Source organism: Nansenia antarctica (assembly GCF_963989245.1).
Source record: "Nansenia antarctica genome assembly, chromosome: 5".
In the NCBI taxonomy this organism is placed as follows: Eukaryota; Metazoa; Chordata; class Actinopteri; order Argentiniformes; family Microstomatidae; genus Nansenia; species Nansenia antarctica.
The window spans coordinates 24,665,102-24,681,862 of record NC_137690.1 but is presented as its reverse complement, the minus strand read 5'-3'; the positions used below and the strand labels follow the sequence as shown (position 1 = coordinate 24,681,862).

Sequence of the window (16,761 nt, the reverse complement as noted above, 5' to 3'; positions counted from 1 at the left end):
CTGTATACTACAACTACGGTGGCCCCTCTGTCAAACGGAAACTGCTGCACACCGTCAGATGATAGGTCAGCTGATTCAACAGAAACAGGAAGATATGTCGGTGTGCACAGTTATTTCTTCAAGAAAATCACATTATTAAGTCAAGGCACGTACTTTTAGTGAGCTGTGTCATCAGCTAGCTAATTGCTGAACAACAGAGAATAAAATTGCAAACAATATGTTTGCCGCTGATGATGAGGACGGGGACTTCCTGTCTCCCACTGGAGGGTGAGTTTGCTTTCTCCAGCTAGCTGGCTACAGTTAGCGTCTAGACAGCTTCATGTCTGTGCTCTGGTTAATCATGTGGAAGACGAGGCCATCCTAAGCATTTTTGAATGGACTGTTATTTTTTATTTTATTTTTTAAACATGGGTGCAGTGATGAGCATTTTAATAAACTGCAGTTTCCTAAGGAAGTGGTCAGTTGCCAAATGAGGTGCTGTAGTGTTGACATCAGAAAGCAGGGTGCAGGGTGCCCTCCCTTGCACTTTCAGATCAGTCCAAGCCTTGAGGTTCGTCCCCTGTGCCCTCTGACAGTAGTTGGCTGGCATGCAGGCAGCATGAGTGGTGTGAATCATGTGGTAGGGTATAAAAAAAACAAGTCCCTGGGGCCCCAGAGAGTTCATATAGAGACTATCACCCAAATGAATACAGCTGTTGGTTTATGGGTGCATTTATTTAATGTGTAGGTGTGACCTAAAGTAATCTCCCCCCCTTTAGGTCTGAGCTAATCTACGGTAATCTTTATAGTTGCATCATTCTTTTTGTAGAAATGATATTTTAATCGCTGAGAAAAAGCTCAGGCCTAGGCCTATTTCATTGTGTGGGATGATTGAGACTGTCACTGAACTGTGAGAGTGTGTATTGTTACACTGTTTGTCCCTGGGTATGTTTGCAACCCTCATGTTGGTGGTTTACTGTAAAGGGCAGTTTATGTTATGGATCAAAATAGTGACGTTATCCCTCAGACATCAGTGGTCTTGTCTGTCATTTAAATATAACAATGAGGAATTCAAAACAATGGTAAAAAAGTCACCCATGATGAACCCTCCACATCCTCTTTCAGCCAATAGGGAATATCAGTTCTGTGTGTCTGACAACAGCATGACGTTTTGTTTCTTCATACTATGTCATATATTTCTGGTGAACCTGGTGACTAGGGTGTTGCCCTGTCCAAAGACACTGATGTGTTGTGTCTGATGTCACATTATACAGTGTGTGATAGTACCAGATTCTGTCAATGAACTGTCCCTTTAAGGGAGGTGAAAACGCACACTATTATTGTGTGATTGGGCCAATGATATGTATAATGAAGGAGAAAGCATGTCCTGCCCAGCATGATAATAATGCCCTTGATATGTTTTGGAGGAATAAAGCACATCTGCGGCAGGAGCGGTGTGGGAAGGGGAAGGGGGAGGGGTGTGTGGTGCCTCCTAGCTAATTCCTCTCACATGCTGCTGGTTAGGGGAGCAGGGTGAGGGCTGCACCCTCAGCTCAGTTCACTCCCAGACTGAAGTTTGAGCTGGAGCTCCGTCGTTCCCCCGGTGATACCGTGTCAGATCTGCCATGGAGGTGTTACTGCTTTGGAGGGCAATACATTGAAGAAATGAGATGAGGGAATAACTCGGGGACGAAGCGCAGTGTGCTGGATGGCCATCTTGCGAGGGTAAACGGGCATCTCCTCAGCTCCAGAGACCCTGGCCGAGGTGTGAGGTGTTTGCCATGTCTGCGCTGAAGGACAATGACTACCTGTGGAGGGAGATTCAAGGGTCAGTATGGCCCCGTTTGAGAGACAAGAGGTTTATTGATCTTGATGACTAGGACTGCCTTTCTAGTTGTGTGTCTGCAGGGATCGTGTGATAACCGTAGCCTATTCAAAGTGATAGTGTGTTTTTTCCATCTTCAAGGAGTTGTTGGATTTGGTAGGTGACTTGTCTTTTGAACATAGTCAAAATAGAGTAGCTGAATGGCTGTGTTAAACTATGGAATGCTGACCTCTTGCAGGCAGTTGCTTCATTTTGAAATCTCTTGAGATGAAAGGGGTCATATGAGCAGCTTTTCTCTATTGTGTAGGCATGGTCTGGATGTATAGTGTGTGACTGTGCCAAAAGGATCCCTGAATGTAATTCTCTATCCTATGTAGCTAATAGACCTCTGTTGAAATGAGCTTCCAAATGAGGAGACATTGATACAGAATTGCGAAAAAGAATATTGCAAACTCAACCGTATCAGTGTTTTCCCCACCACTAATGTAGGTGTTCCTCTTTACAGAGGCAGTAATACACATTTATTATAATTGATCATTTATTATAATTGATGGGCTTCCAGAGGTATCACCTGCCACCTGTTTTATTATTATTTCAGGGCAAAGTTGGCCTCCCTCTTCGGACTAGACCAAGCAGCAAGTAAACAGGGCAACGAGTCCTTCCAGTATACAGCTCCAAAACAACCCAGGAAGATTTCAAATCCAAGTAAGACAATTAGCCTAGATCAGAAGAAATCCCTCAGAGAAATGGTGTCATTATGGTTATATAATGAGTGTTTACATTGGAGCATGCTTGTTTTTCCATGTTTAGGCGCACCTGCCCAGAAAGGTGCTGCCCCTCTTGGAGCTCCTGCTGTATTACTGGCCACACCGGCCCAGGCTTTCAGATAGTGAGTATCTTTACACCCTATAGACTAAATGACCTGAAACTGCCATGTGATTCAGTAACATTATCAGGCCTATTATTATTGTTTTTGATTTGCTCACTTGCGCTCTTACTGACGGTGCATGTCTCTGCTTAGTATCAATGGACAGTATGCAAAGCAAGGAAAGCTGGGAGCTGCGGTCCTGGGTAACCACACTACCAAAGAGGTGGGAGCAGTGTTGTCTTAGGATCAATTATACCATTTGCTGGCGATTTTAAGTTTAGCTAATTCATTTAGGATTACAGTGAATAACAATTTGCGCTACCTTACCATAACTGTACATTTATTATAAGAAATATTATCTAATATCTAATATACCCATATAATATTGTCATTTTAATGTTTCGTGTTTTTGAGAGAGTGGGACAGTCCCACTTGTATTTTCTTTGTATTGATAGAGACAGTATAGATTATGACAGGAAGGATGGGTGAGAGAGAAAAGGGATGACAAGCAGGACATGTCCGCGCCCGGAACTGAACCGGGAACCCTGCGGTTACATGGTCGACGCTTAACCCACTACGCCACCTAAGCGCCCCTGTGTTTTCTATGGGATATCATTTTTGGTCACTTGCAGACTTGTCATGTTGCCAGTTTGTTAGTCGTGATTTATAAGCCCCCTCTCTGTATGCTCTCTTGTAGTACAAGCTCTTGCTCTATGCCAGTCAGCAGAAACAAGTGACTACGGCCAAGATTCACGTTGGCTTCGTCTTTACGGTGAGTGGTTTTGGCGCCAGAAGGAGCAAGGTGAAGGTGAGCTCCAGCCAAGAGAATTCAACCCTTCACATTGTCACCCTGCAGGTTCAGCCCAACAACTACTGCACTTTCTATGACGACCAGCGGCAGAACTGGTCCCTGATGTTTGACACAGAGAAAGGCGCTGTGGACTTTTGTAAAGAGGTGAGGGGCGGCAGAGCAGGCTCAAAGCCGAGCGGGTGTTTTAAATGTCGTCAACCTTCAGAGTAGATACGAGAAGGAAAGAGGTGACGTGGACGCGTTTTTCTGCGACATAGGTGTGCTTGGCGAAAGTGAACAGCGCCCCCTCGTTAGATGTGGTGGTGGTGCAGGACCTGACTCTGGGAGAGGGACAGGGGGTGGAAAACGGAGACTCCCTGGAGGTGGCATACACAGGCTGGCTTCTGCAGAACCACACCTTCGGACAGGTAATACACCACCGTGGGCGTCGTGCCGTCATTGTCTTGGTCCCTCTGTTACTCTGGTGTTGACGGGTTTAATCCTGTTCTTACAATTCCTAACTTGTTGTTTCAGATCTTTGATTCAAATGTGAACAGAGACAAGCTGCTGCGACTAAAACTGGGAGCCGGAAAGGTGATTAAGGTGAGTGATCGTCCCTGTCCACTAACACGCTTAAGTCGAATAGAGGAGCATTCCATTCCCATACTTGGGGGGGGGTGTATCTCATACTCCCAGCTCCATCTCTCCTTGTCTGTGTGGTAGGGCTGGGAGGAGGGCATGCTGGGTATGAGGAAGGCAGCCAGGCGTATGATGGTGATTCCCCCCAGCCTGGCCTACGGTTCCCAGGGGTCGCCTAGCCGCGTCCCAGCAGACAGCACACTGGTCTTTGAGGCAGAGCTTCGGCGGGTATGTCCTCTCGTCTCTCTCCAGTACCCGTGCCCCCCGTGACAACACGAAATGAAGGATCAGGATGTGGGCTAAGACGACCTCTCACGCCCCCCCCCTCTCTGCTTGTGAACTCCAGGTGAAGTTGTCCAAGGACAGCGGGTCGGATCGTGCCAGTGCGGGGTCCAGGGAGTCGGCTGCCCCCTCTCCCGACCCCAGTGTGGAGAGCCTGGGCCCAGAACACCCAGCACAGCCCCCTGCCTCAGGACCAAGCCCGGGCCCAGGCAAACCAGGGGAACCGCCTCTGCGTGCGAAGTCCAATTCTCTCAGTGAACAGCTGACAGTGAGTCCTTTGATATTGTCATGTTCTTGCAAATGGAATGGTAAATTAGGGGCGGCTGTGGCTCAGGGGGTGGAGTCGGTGTCTAATGATCGCAAGGTCGGCGGTTCGATCCCCGGCTGGCCACGTGTCGGTGTCCTTGGACAAGACACTGAACCCCTAATTGCTCCCAACGAGCGGGCCGGCGCCTTGCATGGCAGCTTGCTGCCGAATGTGTGTGTGAATGGGTGAATGAGAGGCGCCTTTGGAATAAGGCGCTATGTAAGTGACGTCCATTTACCGTGTATGTTCTCGCCCAGGCCGTTGTGTCTGATTTTGGTTCTGTACGGTCTAAACCCCGCTCAATCTCCCCCCCCCCCCCATGGCTCCAGAATCCAGACGCCACTAAAGCCAAGCTGATCTCTCGGATGGCCAAGATGGGTCAGCCCATGTTGCCCTTCATGGCGGGGCCAGCCTCCTCCCAGCCGGACTCCAGCGACTCTGAGATGGAGGTGAGATGGAACGGGGTGCTTTTTAAGAAGCCACCTGGCTGTGTATACCAGATGTATTGGCTCATTGAACCTATGAACTGAGGTGATTGTGCTGGATGATGAGTCGTGTCTTAACCCCCAGGACCCCAGCCTGTCCAGAGTGAAGGAGCGCCCTGCTGCTCCCTCCCCTGTGCAGATCTCTCAAGCCCCACCGCAAGGTGAGCTCTCACGCTACAGAACAGCAGAGATTTGTATGTTTGTTTCCTTTTTTTAACACCCATTGTCTGTAATTTTTAGAGATCTGCTGTAGAGCTTTCTCTTCTGGTTGGGTTTAGCATGACTAGGATGACCGAGAGAGAAGCGGAGAGAATGTTTCTTTTGTTTAGTTTTTTCTCCACCCCACAGCGCTTTCTCATCCTCATGCAGCTCTGCATTCTGCCTTACTCCCGGTCACCATGGCAACCGCTGCCCCGCAGGCCGTGATGCCAGGCTCCGCCCATGCCTTTCAGGTGAGAACAAACCCGTATGTCCTCCTCACACTCGACTCCGACTGTCCTGCTCTCGTGCTGCGTCTCGTGGTCTTTGAGTGTTTTTTTCTTCACATTCCTGTAAAAAGGGCATTGTGTCGCGTCCGCGTATGCAGTTTGCTCTCTGAATAAAGTTGGACTTGATTTGATTTACACACAAAAAAGATTGGAACAATGTTTTGCTTGTGACGGAAGTGTATTGAAGCCATTTAGACTTCCTAGCCTCTACCCTGTTCAATAATGAGCCTCTGTCTTCCTGCTTCCTCCAACCCTGTTCAATCATGCCATTATGTTGTTGTCATAGCCTTACTCCTACACACAGTCCACTGTGGCTCCCAACCAACTGCAGCCAGTGGGCCAGATGTACCCAGCACAGACAATGCCATACATGGGTAAGACGGTGAAGCCGTTATTCCAAAAAGTGGAGGCTGTTGGAGGTAGAAATCAGAGGACGGGGCTCATTGTAATTCCATGCGTTTACGATGAGCCCCGGCCTCCGATTATTATATAACCGACACTTTTTTTCAAATTGCATCGTTCATCCCAAGGCACCGGCGAAGTCACGTCCTTCTTGATGACCGAGGCGCGGCAGCACAACACGGAGATCCGCTTGTCTGTGGGCAAAGTGGCGGATAAGGTCGACCAGTTGGCTTCAAAGGTCAGCAATGATATCAAGGGTATTTCCTCTCTTCTTTAATCTGACATTTTCACTTCGAGAGCGCCGTCCGTTTCACACTTCTCATTGATGCCCGTGTTCCGACAGGTGGATGACCTTCAGAAGCAAGGCAGCCTCTCCATGGGAATGCCCAGTATGTCTATGGAAACCTCCATGATCATGCACAACATCCAAAGAATCATCCAGGTACAGGATACGATACTGTGTGTATGTTGTTTATGTGTGGTATCGTTTTTGTGATGTATATGTTTTGAACGTGTAACAATTAAAACATCAGCAAATTCCTGGCTTCCTGGTTTGCTCCGCGAATAACGTTTTTTTTGTAATTCTAATTCCGATTCCGATTTCCCACTCTCGTTAAAGGAGAACGAATGCTTGAAGAAGGAAGTGTACGACAAGAGCTCGCGTATCGAGGAGCAGAACCGTAAGATCGGAGAGCTCATCAACCAGAACCAGAGGTGAGACACAAAAACCAGATTTCCCACTACACAGGGCCCAAACCAAGTTGAGCTCAGCTAGTTTGAAGTTCATCAACCGTAGTCGCTGGAGATGACAAATGGTGAAAGGAAACAAATCTGAGCCGGCAGTGTATGGTTTGGGTCGGGCCTGTAGTGCTTAAAGCCAGACAGTACAGTACAGGCAGTAATGTACAGTAGAACAGCATTGACGTTGTTCAAGTCAGGCTTAACGGTCCCTTGGTGTTGCTGTTGCCCAGGTACATGGAGCAGAGCAACCTGCTGATGGAACAGAGGAACGACTCCCTCAAGTCTACCAGCGAGCACAACCAGGCGCGCGTGCTGCAGGCTGAGCAGGATAAGGTACCAGCCAGGCCGTCCATGAACACAAACATCCCACAGCAACACATCCCCTTTGTCCTTACATCGCTGCCTGAGGGAACGCCCCCCCCCCCCTGCACGATTGAAAGAAGTGATGGAAATCTTGTGATGTCTCACAAAGACAGAACGATATATATAGCCTTTCAGTGCCCACCGCGTCTGTGGACTAAAGGCGCCCCCCCCCCCCTTGCACTCTCATCATCAGGGGTCAGTGGGGTGAGATTATTCAGTTCACATGGACTAGGGACGGCCCTCATCTGGCTGAAAAGGGCTTTATGGTCTAAACAACTCGAAAGGGCAATACCAGTGTTGTTTACGTCAACGGTAAACCTTTCCTTACGTCCGGGACTGTTTCAACATCCCCCCCCCCCCCTTCGGAATAACTCCTCCGCTCTGTGCCGCCCGCTGCTGCCCCCTGGTGGTTCTGTCCTACTGTTGTCCGTCTGTCCGTCCGGCTGTCTGTCTGTCTGAGGACCTTCAGTAGTGACTGCTCTCTCTTTCCAGCATGCTCTGCCTCAGGACATGGGCTCGGGCCAGGTGAGCCTGTTTGCTCTCTCCCTGTCTTACCTCATCCCTCTCACCCATCCTCCCTCCCTCCCTCCCTCTTTCTTTCTTTCTTTTCGCCCACCTCCTCAAGTCCTCATCATTCACCGATCATCTTTCATTTTCTATTCCGCAGGGTCATGCTGTTTTAATGACTCCACCACGTAACCCCCTCTGCTCACTCACTCCATCATGCCCAGCCTGTTCACCATTGTGCTTCATTGTGTGTCTCTGGGTTGGTGGATAGACTTGTGTTGTGACTCTCTCTTCCTTCCTCTCTCTTTCCCTCTCTCTCTTCCACTCTCTCTCTCTCTCTCTCTCACTCTCTCTCTCTCTCTTCCTTCCTCTCTCTCTTCCTCTCTCTCTCTCTTTCTCTCTCTCTTCCTCTCTCTCTCTTCCTCTCTCTTTCTCTATCTCTTCCTCTCTCTCTCTCTCCCACCTCCAGGTGCGTCTGACAGAGGAGTTGGCCACGTCCACGGCGCGCATCTCCCAGCTGCAGCTGGAGGCCACCTCTCACCAGCAGAGGGCGTCGGAGCTGCAGGTCCAGCTCACCTCGGCCCTGCAGGACGGCGAGGCGCACGGCACACGCATCTCCACCTTAGAGACCCAGCTGGAAGGTCAGCACCGCTCCTGACAGACAGGCCTACGTGATGATATGTGACACGATGTGACACCTTACTGAAAAGAACACTTTAAGACAGATTTGTGAGATGTGTGTGTGTGTGAGGTGGGTGTGTTTGTGTGTGTGTGTGTTTGTGTGTGTGTGTGTGTGTGTGTGTGTGTGTGTATATATATATATATGTGTGTGTGTGTGTGTGAGAGAGAGAGATGTGTCTGTGTGTGTGTGTGTGTGTGTGTGTGTGAGAGAGAGAGAGAGATGTATGCGTGTGTGTAATGTGTGTGTGTGTGTGTGTGTGTGTGTGTGTGTGTGTGCGTGTGTGTGTTGTGTGTGTGTGTGTGTGCAGAGCTGAAGGAGACAGCAGAGAGGGCCCAGGCCCAGTACCGCACAGAGAAGCAGAAGCGCAAGGAGATGGAGCTCAGAGTGAACACCATAGAGGAGGAGCTGCAGGACATGAAGACAGACAAAGAGAGTCTGGAACGCGTAAGTAACGACACGCACGGCATCTGTGTGTGACAGTCTCCTTGTGTTGATGTCGGAGCCCAGCTGTGAGAGTATCTCCTTCCTGCTCCCCTCAGACGCTGTCAGACAGGAAGAGGAAATGGCAGGAGGAGAGGCAGAGGTGTGACGAGGAGATGGAGGACCTGCGCCGGAGCAGTCAACAGGAAATGGACAACCTGAGGACGCAGCTACGCAAAGCCAGGACCAGCACCGGCCAGGCGGCGTCAGAACAGGTGTGTGTGTGTGTGTGTCTGTGTCTGTGTGTGTGCGTTTGTCTGTGTGTTTGCGCTGCGAGTGGTCTGACACTCATATTTACTCAGCAAAATATCCTTGTGGAATCCGTTTCTGTTTATGAAGAAATGTGTGTGTGCGTGTGTGTGTGCTCCAGATGGCCCAGCTGCAAGCGGAACTGGAAGAGGAGTGGAAGGGGAAGTGTGAGCAAGCGCTGGCGTCAGCGAAGGAGCAGCAAGGCCGTGAGATGGCCGAGCTGGCAGAGCACAGGGACACGCTGGAGCAGAGGCTGGCCCAGCTACAGGAAAAGGTCAACAGCCTAGCCCATATTGTACACAAATATCTCTCTCTCTCTCTTGTCCTTTTGGACTCCAGAGTTCACACGGTTTTCTCGATTGCATATCGTGTTAGTATTGGTTAAAAGGGGGATTTTAGGAATTCTAGAAAAGTGTATTTCTTGGTAACAACGGACCAACATAAGCACAAGTCAGTGAAAAGAGTCATTTGTGTAGTCGGCTAATATGTATGGGTCCTTATACGAGTGGTGCGGGACCCTAACTTGGCTCAACTCTGTCATCCTACCAGTTCTCAGCCCTGAAGCAGGCGAGGGACACGGAGGAGCAGCGCTCGCTGCAGCAGCAGGGCCAGGGCGAAGAGCTGCTGGCCCTACAAGAAAAGGTACTGCAGGGTTCTGGAGGGTTCTGCAGGGTTCTGGAGGGTTCTGCAGGGTTCTGGAGGGTTCTGGAGGGTTCTGCAGGGTTCTGGAGGGTTCTGGAGGGTTAGTTTTGAAGAGCTTACACACAGAATGAAAAGAAGCAGCATCCGCACACTCAAAACTGTGCAAAAATCAATGTTTTTAGTCTTTAGTCTTTCATAGACCTTTTTCGGGCATACCTGGAGAGCTTACACAGAAAGAGCCTCTACGTTTACATTTTCAACCATTTAGCAGACACTTTTATCCAAAGCGACTTACAATTAGAGATGACAGGGACAGTCTCCCTGGAGTAACTTAGGGGCTAAGTGCCTTTACTCAAGGGCACACTAGTGGTGGGGTTTGAACTCATGACCTTGACCACCAATCCAACTCACTATCCATCACTATCCACTAAGCCGCCACTACCCCCATATGATGATTAACTATATGTCATCCTCACTTTCTCTCTCAAGTCCTCACACTCAGTCACTCTTTCTCTCTCTCTCTCGCAAACTCAGTATTCAGCCTTGGAGGAGCAGTCAGCGGAGGTGAGGCAGAAGATGGAGGGGCGTGTGGCGGAGCTGCAGAGGAGATTGGCTGAGCAGGACCGAGGAGGAGGAGGAGACACTGCAGGAGAGGTGAGGTGGTGGTGGTGGTGGTGGTGGTGGGGGGGGGGACTCACAGACACAGGCATGCGTTCACTGACACTGCTAAGTGTTTTTCTGTGTTTTACCCATCGTTCATGGGAGTGACCTTGGTCCCTGTCCGTATTTGCAGGTGAAGCGTGTGATGAACGGAGTGTTCCACTCCTTGCGGGGGGAGTTTGACCTGCATGAGACCTACGCCGGCAGTGCTGTGCTGGGGGTGATCGTCAGCACCATTAAGGTACAGCGTCTGCGCAAAGAAATCCATGGAAGAGTTTTGTCTTTCGGTTTTTGTGATATGCTCAAATGGTTTGGTGGAAACGTAACGTTCGTCTTTTGACTGTTGACTCTAGAATGTGACGCTACAACTGCTCAACGGACCCGAAAGGCCTTCACCCCGTCAGAGTGAAAAGGAGGAAGAGGAGGAAGAGGAGGAGGAGGAGGAGGAAGAGGTGAAGGACAGTGATGTGAGACCTACAGAGGAGAGACCACCACAGGTTGTGCATGTGAATGGGAAAGAGGAGGAGGAGGAAGAGGAGGAGGAGGAGAAGGAGGAGCAGAGAACAGAACCAGAACAAGAACCAGAGCAGCCCAGCGACCCCCAGGGGCAGGTGGAGACAGGCATCAGAGACGTGCAGGAGAAGGCCCTTCACCAGGAGGCAGTCCCAGAGACAGAGGAGCGGGCAGCAGTGGAGCTGGAGAGAGACACCCAGACGGAGCCAGAACAGCAGCCACATCCCCCGACAACAGCAACAACAACAACAACAACAACAACAGCATCATCTACCCAGCCACCGTCAGAGCCTCCCACGGAGCCTATAGAGCAGGCTGACTTGGCTAAACCTGACGAGAGGGAGAACCTCCCCAACCTCCCCTCTGAGACCGAACAGACGCCTCAGCCGGAGGGTGACGTCATCGTGTGCTCAGAGGAGGAGGAGGAGGAGGAGGAGGAGGAAGAGAGCATGACTATAGAAGGTGAAGGAGAACCGGCGATAACAAACCCCAAAGCCACAGTAGGTCCACCCACCCAGCCCCCGCCTCCACCCAACCCCCTGCACGACGGTCCTGGGAAGGTAACCAGGTGAGTCCTGTACCGTGCAGACACCTGGTGAACTCTGCCACCTGGGTCTCATTGAACACGGCCTTTATCTACGTCTGTAATACGTGTGTTACCCCCTCGCTAATATGCATGAATTCCTGCTTATTCCCGGTCTGTCTGTCTGTCTGTCTATCTCCCATGATCTCTCTCTGTCTCTCGTCTAACATCCAATCACGCTATTCTCTCAGTCTGACTGAGGGAGTAGAAGAGGAAAAATTGGGAGAGGAGCCATTTTTCCGGAGCACAGCCCCAACCAAACGCCCGCCGCCACCACCCACCACCGCTGAGGAAGAGGAGGATGAGCTGGTGAGGAAGGATCTCGAGAGCTCGGCTGCACACAGGGCTCTCAGATCTGTACACACTGCTTTTCAGTCCCCTTTGTGTTTGTCAGTGAAGCCTTGTTGTTTGTCTGTCGTGTCTGGCCTACTCTCGTTAACAGTATTTTGTGTACTGTAAAGATGGTTACACAATCAATCAATCAATCAATCAATCAATCAATAGAAAGTCTATGAACTTTCTCTGAATTTCATTGATGTCTTAGTAGGGTACTCCCTAAGTGTTTGGTGTTTGGTCAGCATAGGACAACTGAACATAACTGTGGCAAATCCCTGTTTTGTTGTCAGAGCTTGAAGGGGAGACCTCCGCCAGCCCCTCTCTTTGGCGAAGACGATGAGGAGGATGACCTTGACTGGTTGGGCTGAGCAACAACTGGAGTGATGGAAGTCTTATGAATCTGAATGTGCAGAGGGACTGCCCCCCCCCGCCCCCCTAGAGACAATCTTTCCACTGTCCTAAAAAGACTATCAGCAGGGTCATCTGAACTCACTGTCTCACTGCCTGAGATGAGGTAGCTCTGAACAATGGTGAGGGAGGAGGACCACTGATAGACCGCTCTGAACTCTGCAGTTATGGTTCTATACATGTGTGCTGTGTTGAGACCTGTCGAGCTGACCTGACTGCTGCTGCTGCCCGGAAACCACACTAAAATAATAAAGTCTGATTACATCTACCAGATATATCCGACATGCCCCAATGGAATCAAAGCAAATACATCTCTTTAACTGTTAGTCGTGTGATCTGTTGCCTTTGGGCCTAGCCTAGTGATTCGAATCATGCTCTAGAGTTTTTCTTTTGTAAATACTGTAGCCAGGATGTAAATTAATTTGATTAGCCTTTATCCATGTTGTCTGTCAAGGATTTCACAGCTGTCTTGTATTATAATTATGTACTAATGATAAGACAGCTTGCTGCTTCAAAATCGTGCTCAAACTTTTACACATTTTGCTAACCAAGATTCATTCCAGAAAATAAAAGACAGCATCTGTGGCCCTTTGTTTTTTCCTTTTGTTTTCCTCCTTATTTCCAATATTGCACTGGACAGATTGAGGGGGAGGGTACTGATAATAATAGATATGGCACGTCATTAATCACGACACATCCACCCTACAGCCGTGCCTTTTTTACCTACTGTAAGAGCCGCCTCGGGAGTTAAAGGACCATAGTCTTTACAATGGAAAGCTGCTATTTACACACAAAGACCCCTAGTTGGCCGTCTTGTAAATTAGCCTGCATCCTACACAGAAAAACTGCAAAATAGCTTTATACTAGCTTATCCTGATGTGACTTTGAAAATGTAAGGATACTGGGTGGTAGAACGCACACAGTGGAGGCTCCTCCATAGAGGTGGAGGTGGCCTGGCCTCCCCAATCATTTGAGAGAAGAGAGAGAGATTTAAAAAAGCAATAATTATATTTATTTTTTATTTATTTAACAAAAAACATATTTAAAAATGTTTTATATTAATATTATTTCCGTTTTGTTCATAAATCTGAATTTTTCCATGGCTAAAACCCAATATTGCAATTGTAAAGCACCTACAGGCCAGAATCCCTATCCGTTTCAGAAAGTGGTTTCTCATAGAAGTCAATGTAATGCAATTTTTTTCATGGCAATATGTGATTGGCCAAATCACTGAAAATGGGTGGGCAAGGGAGGCCTGGCCTCACCATGCATTGAGTCCAGGGCTGAAAGATTGACATTTTGTTCGTCCAATCACATGAAGCCATTTTGAGAATTCGCCAGTCACTTCAGTCAAAGAAACACTCGCCATAGTGGCTCCTTTGCAGGACACGTCTAGAACACCCATGGCTATTATCCCTGAAAATAATAGCTCATTTGGCCAAATACTTTTGCTTAAAATGACCTCGGAAGTCGGCGAGATTGAACAGTTTTATTTTTAATGTAGTCGATTTCGTTTTATTACAAGTCAATTTAATATTCTTCCATATCAAATTACTGCATTTTTTTAACATTCTTTGAAAAAAAATTGGCCTCCTCAATTCTGGAAGTCACCAGCCTCCACTGAACGCACATACCTAGGAAAATGTATGAAAGGTCCTGAAATGTGATCCAGTGCAAAGATATATATATAAAAAATACTCACAGGGTCAAATGACGCCACCCATGGGTGTTCTAGTGTTAAGTATAACAGATCCGGTGAAGTTGACATACTGAAAGCAAGGTTGATGAACTCTCAGGTTGTGGGTTAAAAACAGCTTTGACCAGCAGGTGGCGGACGAGAGCTATGACGATGACTCACCGTTGCTGGGCAACGTTACATTTACATTTTAAAACTCAAGTTCTGAAAGCTAGCCTAGCAGCTAAAAGACTGACATTGGATAGAGTGCTTGCAGCTTAGTACCTTCCTAAATACTTACATGTCTTTGTTATCTGGCTTGTCCTGAATGAGGTATGTAGTGCGTTGCATGATGAATTGGAAGTTTAACCAACCTAGATACTTTTGTGGTGATCATTTCCTCAGTTGTAAGTTGCCTTGCTTGCTAATTGGTGCAGACTTGTAAGGGCGGCTTTGTTTTGTCAACATCGACACAGCTTGCCTGCAGAAATACTGTGTAGCTTCTTACATTTAGTTTTCTTACATTGTGTGGCTTTGCTGGCAAGTTGACATCTGAACAGGACTCCTCTCAGGTGTGTGAGGTCCACCTGTTATGGGTAGGCTTTCCAGTGACGGTCTGGATGAGGCCCACTGTTTCCGGGCCATGTGCCCTCACCCTTGCTGCTGGGAGACTGAGCAGCGCATTGCCAAAGGCATCCCACGCCACATGAAGTCCACAACACCAGACAGGAGCAGAGACCTCGTTGACGGTAGGTTGTTTTGAGTTGAACACACACACACACACACACACACAAACACACACACAGTCACACACCCACAAACACACAGACACAGACACAGACACACACAAACCCACAGACACAAATACACACACACACAGACACACACACACACACACACACACACACACACACACACACACACACACACACTCAGCTGCTGTAACTAAACCTATTGATAGGACCAGGACCATATCCAAAATAATTGACACTACTTTTATTTCCATTTTTTTTGCAGAGGGGTGTCCAACCCTTAGTGTGGTTAATGTGTCGGAATGGACTGAAGGCAAAGTGCCCCCCATGAAGTTGCTCTACCAGACACTAAGCAAAGAGAATATTGCCACAGATGCTTCTCTAACCCCTCCCTCCAGTCTGCGACAGACCCACCAGAGGGAGCACTGCATGAGACTGGAGAGGTGAGAGGAAAGAGCTGGAACACACTGATGCACTATACACTATATGACGCAGTATGGTCATACTATTGTACAAACATAAGACAAAATATTTGACTTATAGTGATAGATGTAATGCTCTCACAAGGATCACTGATCCACTTCTCTCATTCTTGATGCAGTGCAGAAGATCTAAATGTTCCCGGGTTCAACTCTGTTGTCCAGAGTCCTCGTGAAAACAGAGAGTTGAAGGTTGGTAATCCCAGGTCAAAAACACTTGCACATAGCATCAGCATAATAGTCAGATACACCCAATTCTAGGCACAGGCCTGGACCCTTTGCAGGTTTCACAAAAAGAAGGCATCTCCATTGTGAGTCATCTTTATTCGAGAAGAACGGGCCAGTATTCCTCTTGGGTAATGTGTTCTTGTGGATGTTATTACAGCTCAGCACAGGCCAGATCGGCCCGCTGGCCAGCTGCTCCACCAGTGCATCCTGGGGCTCTGGCTCCCTAGTGATGTGGATACCCAATCCTCAGCACATCCCACAGTGCCACTCCCAAAACAGGTCACATGGTCCATTGTGTACTGATTTGTAGCTATAGGCCTAGATTCATGACATTGATTTGAATCCTAATTTTTCAATATACTTAAAAGCGAGTTATGGTGATGTTTACATACCGTCATTTTAATGTCTGATGACCGCATTCTGGCATTGTGTTTTGCAGATAATGCTGACTGTTGGTGTCAAATTGACTTTTTAAACCCAGGTCTGAATCTCCTCGTGTCGCTGTTAAGGAACTCTTTTTCCTTCCGTCCTTGCAGTTGGACAGAAACTCTACAATGGTTCGTAATTTATAGCCTAGTGCTTTTTTAAATGATATGGTTGGTCAGTTTTGCTCATTGTTACATTGCTTCAATAAAGGTTAAACATTTACAAGCGCTGGAGCTGTAATGTTGTGTACTGTGTGTGTTGTAGAACAGAAAGAAGTCCAAGAATGTGAGGAAGAGGGTCCAGTTTCAGCTGTCACCATTGACGTCACATCACAGCAGCGAGCAAGGGTAGGGCTCTCCAGTGGCACAGCAGGCTGTCGACACCACGTACCCTGGCCAGGCCCAGCACCACACAGACAGCAACCCCAGAGGGGAGGAGGAGGAGGAGGGGGCTGGCAGTCTCCCTAACCAGGAGCTCCTCCTGACATTGGAGGCTGTCCCAGAGGCACATGGCAGCCCACGACCCCCCTCAGCCCCCAGAGCCCCCAGTGCCTTCCTCCTCAGGAACAAGCCTGTGGTCTCCCACAGTGTCAGGGAGAGGCCGGTGCTGAGGAGACCCACCCAGCAGACCCTCCCCGCCTCCAAGTACAAGCTGGACACCAAGGTTACTCAATAACAACACCGTCACTCCTGTTCATTCCCTCACTAGAGTCAACACACACTGATTCTTTCGCAAACAACCAGAAGTCAATACACAAGACCGATCGACAAAATGACTGATCATTCAAAGTAGTGTCCGTGTCATCTGCAGTTCTGATACAGTTCTGTGTTGCCTCCGTGTTCGTCAGGCTGTCTGAGATGGGGAGAGAGGGGAAAAACGTTGCTTTGGGCACTGCATGCTTTAAGAGTCACGGGAGAGTGGGACTGGGGCATTCGTTTTGCAAGATGCAAGCCCCCGATAGCTTTTATTGCA

General features: G+C 48.6%; 1 protein-coding gene across 1 annotated transcript; it reads left to right on the top strand.

Moving 5' to 3' along the window:
- Nucleotides 1-217: 217 nt before the first annotated feature.
- On the top strand, nucleotides 218-12,808 carry fkbp15b (FKBP prolyl isomerase family member 15b; the record flags this gene model as incomplete). The annotated part of the gene is made up of 28 exons (XM_080531505.1): nucleotides 218-267; nucleotides 2,403-2,509; nucleotides 2,615-2,693; nucleotides 2,826-2,895; nucleotides 3,370-3,444; nucleotides 3,529-3,627; nucleotides 3,741-3,890; nucleotides 3,997-4,065; nucleotides 4,186-4,329; nucleotides 4,448-4,651; nucleotides 5,020-5,139; nucleotides 5,261-5,336; nucleotides 5,524-5,627; nucleotides 5,950-6,037; nucleotides 6,194-6,303; nucleotides 6,409-6,507; nucleotides 6,685-6,779; nucleotides 7,037-7,139; nucleotides 8,146-8,317; nucleotides 8,666-8,802; nucleotides 8,898-9,053; nucleotides 9,209-9,361; nucleotides 9,637-9,729; nucleotides 10,264-10,383; nucleotides 10,523-10,630; nucleotides 10,743-11,470; nucleotides 11,677-11,794; nucleotides 12,112-12,808. The coding sequence occupies 28 exons, from the start codon at nucleotides 218-220 to the stop codon at nucleotides 12,187-12,189; spliced, it is 3,705 nt and encodes a 1,234-aa protein (XP_080387631.1). The 3' UTR covers nucleotides 12,190-12,808.
- Nucleotides 12,809-16,761: the final 3,953 nt, after the last annotated feature.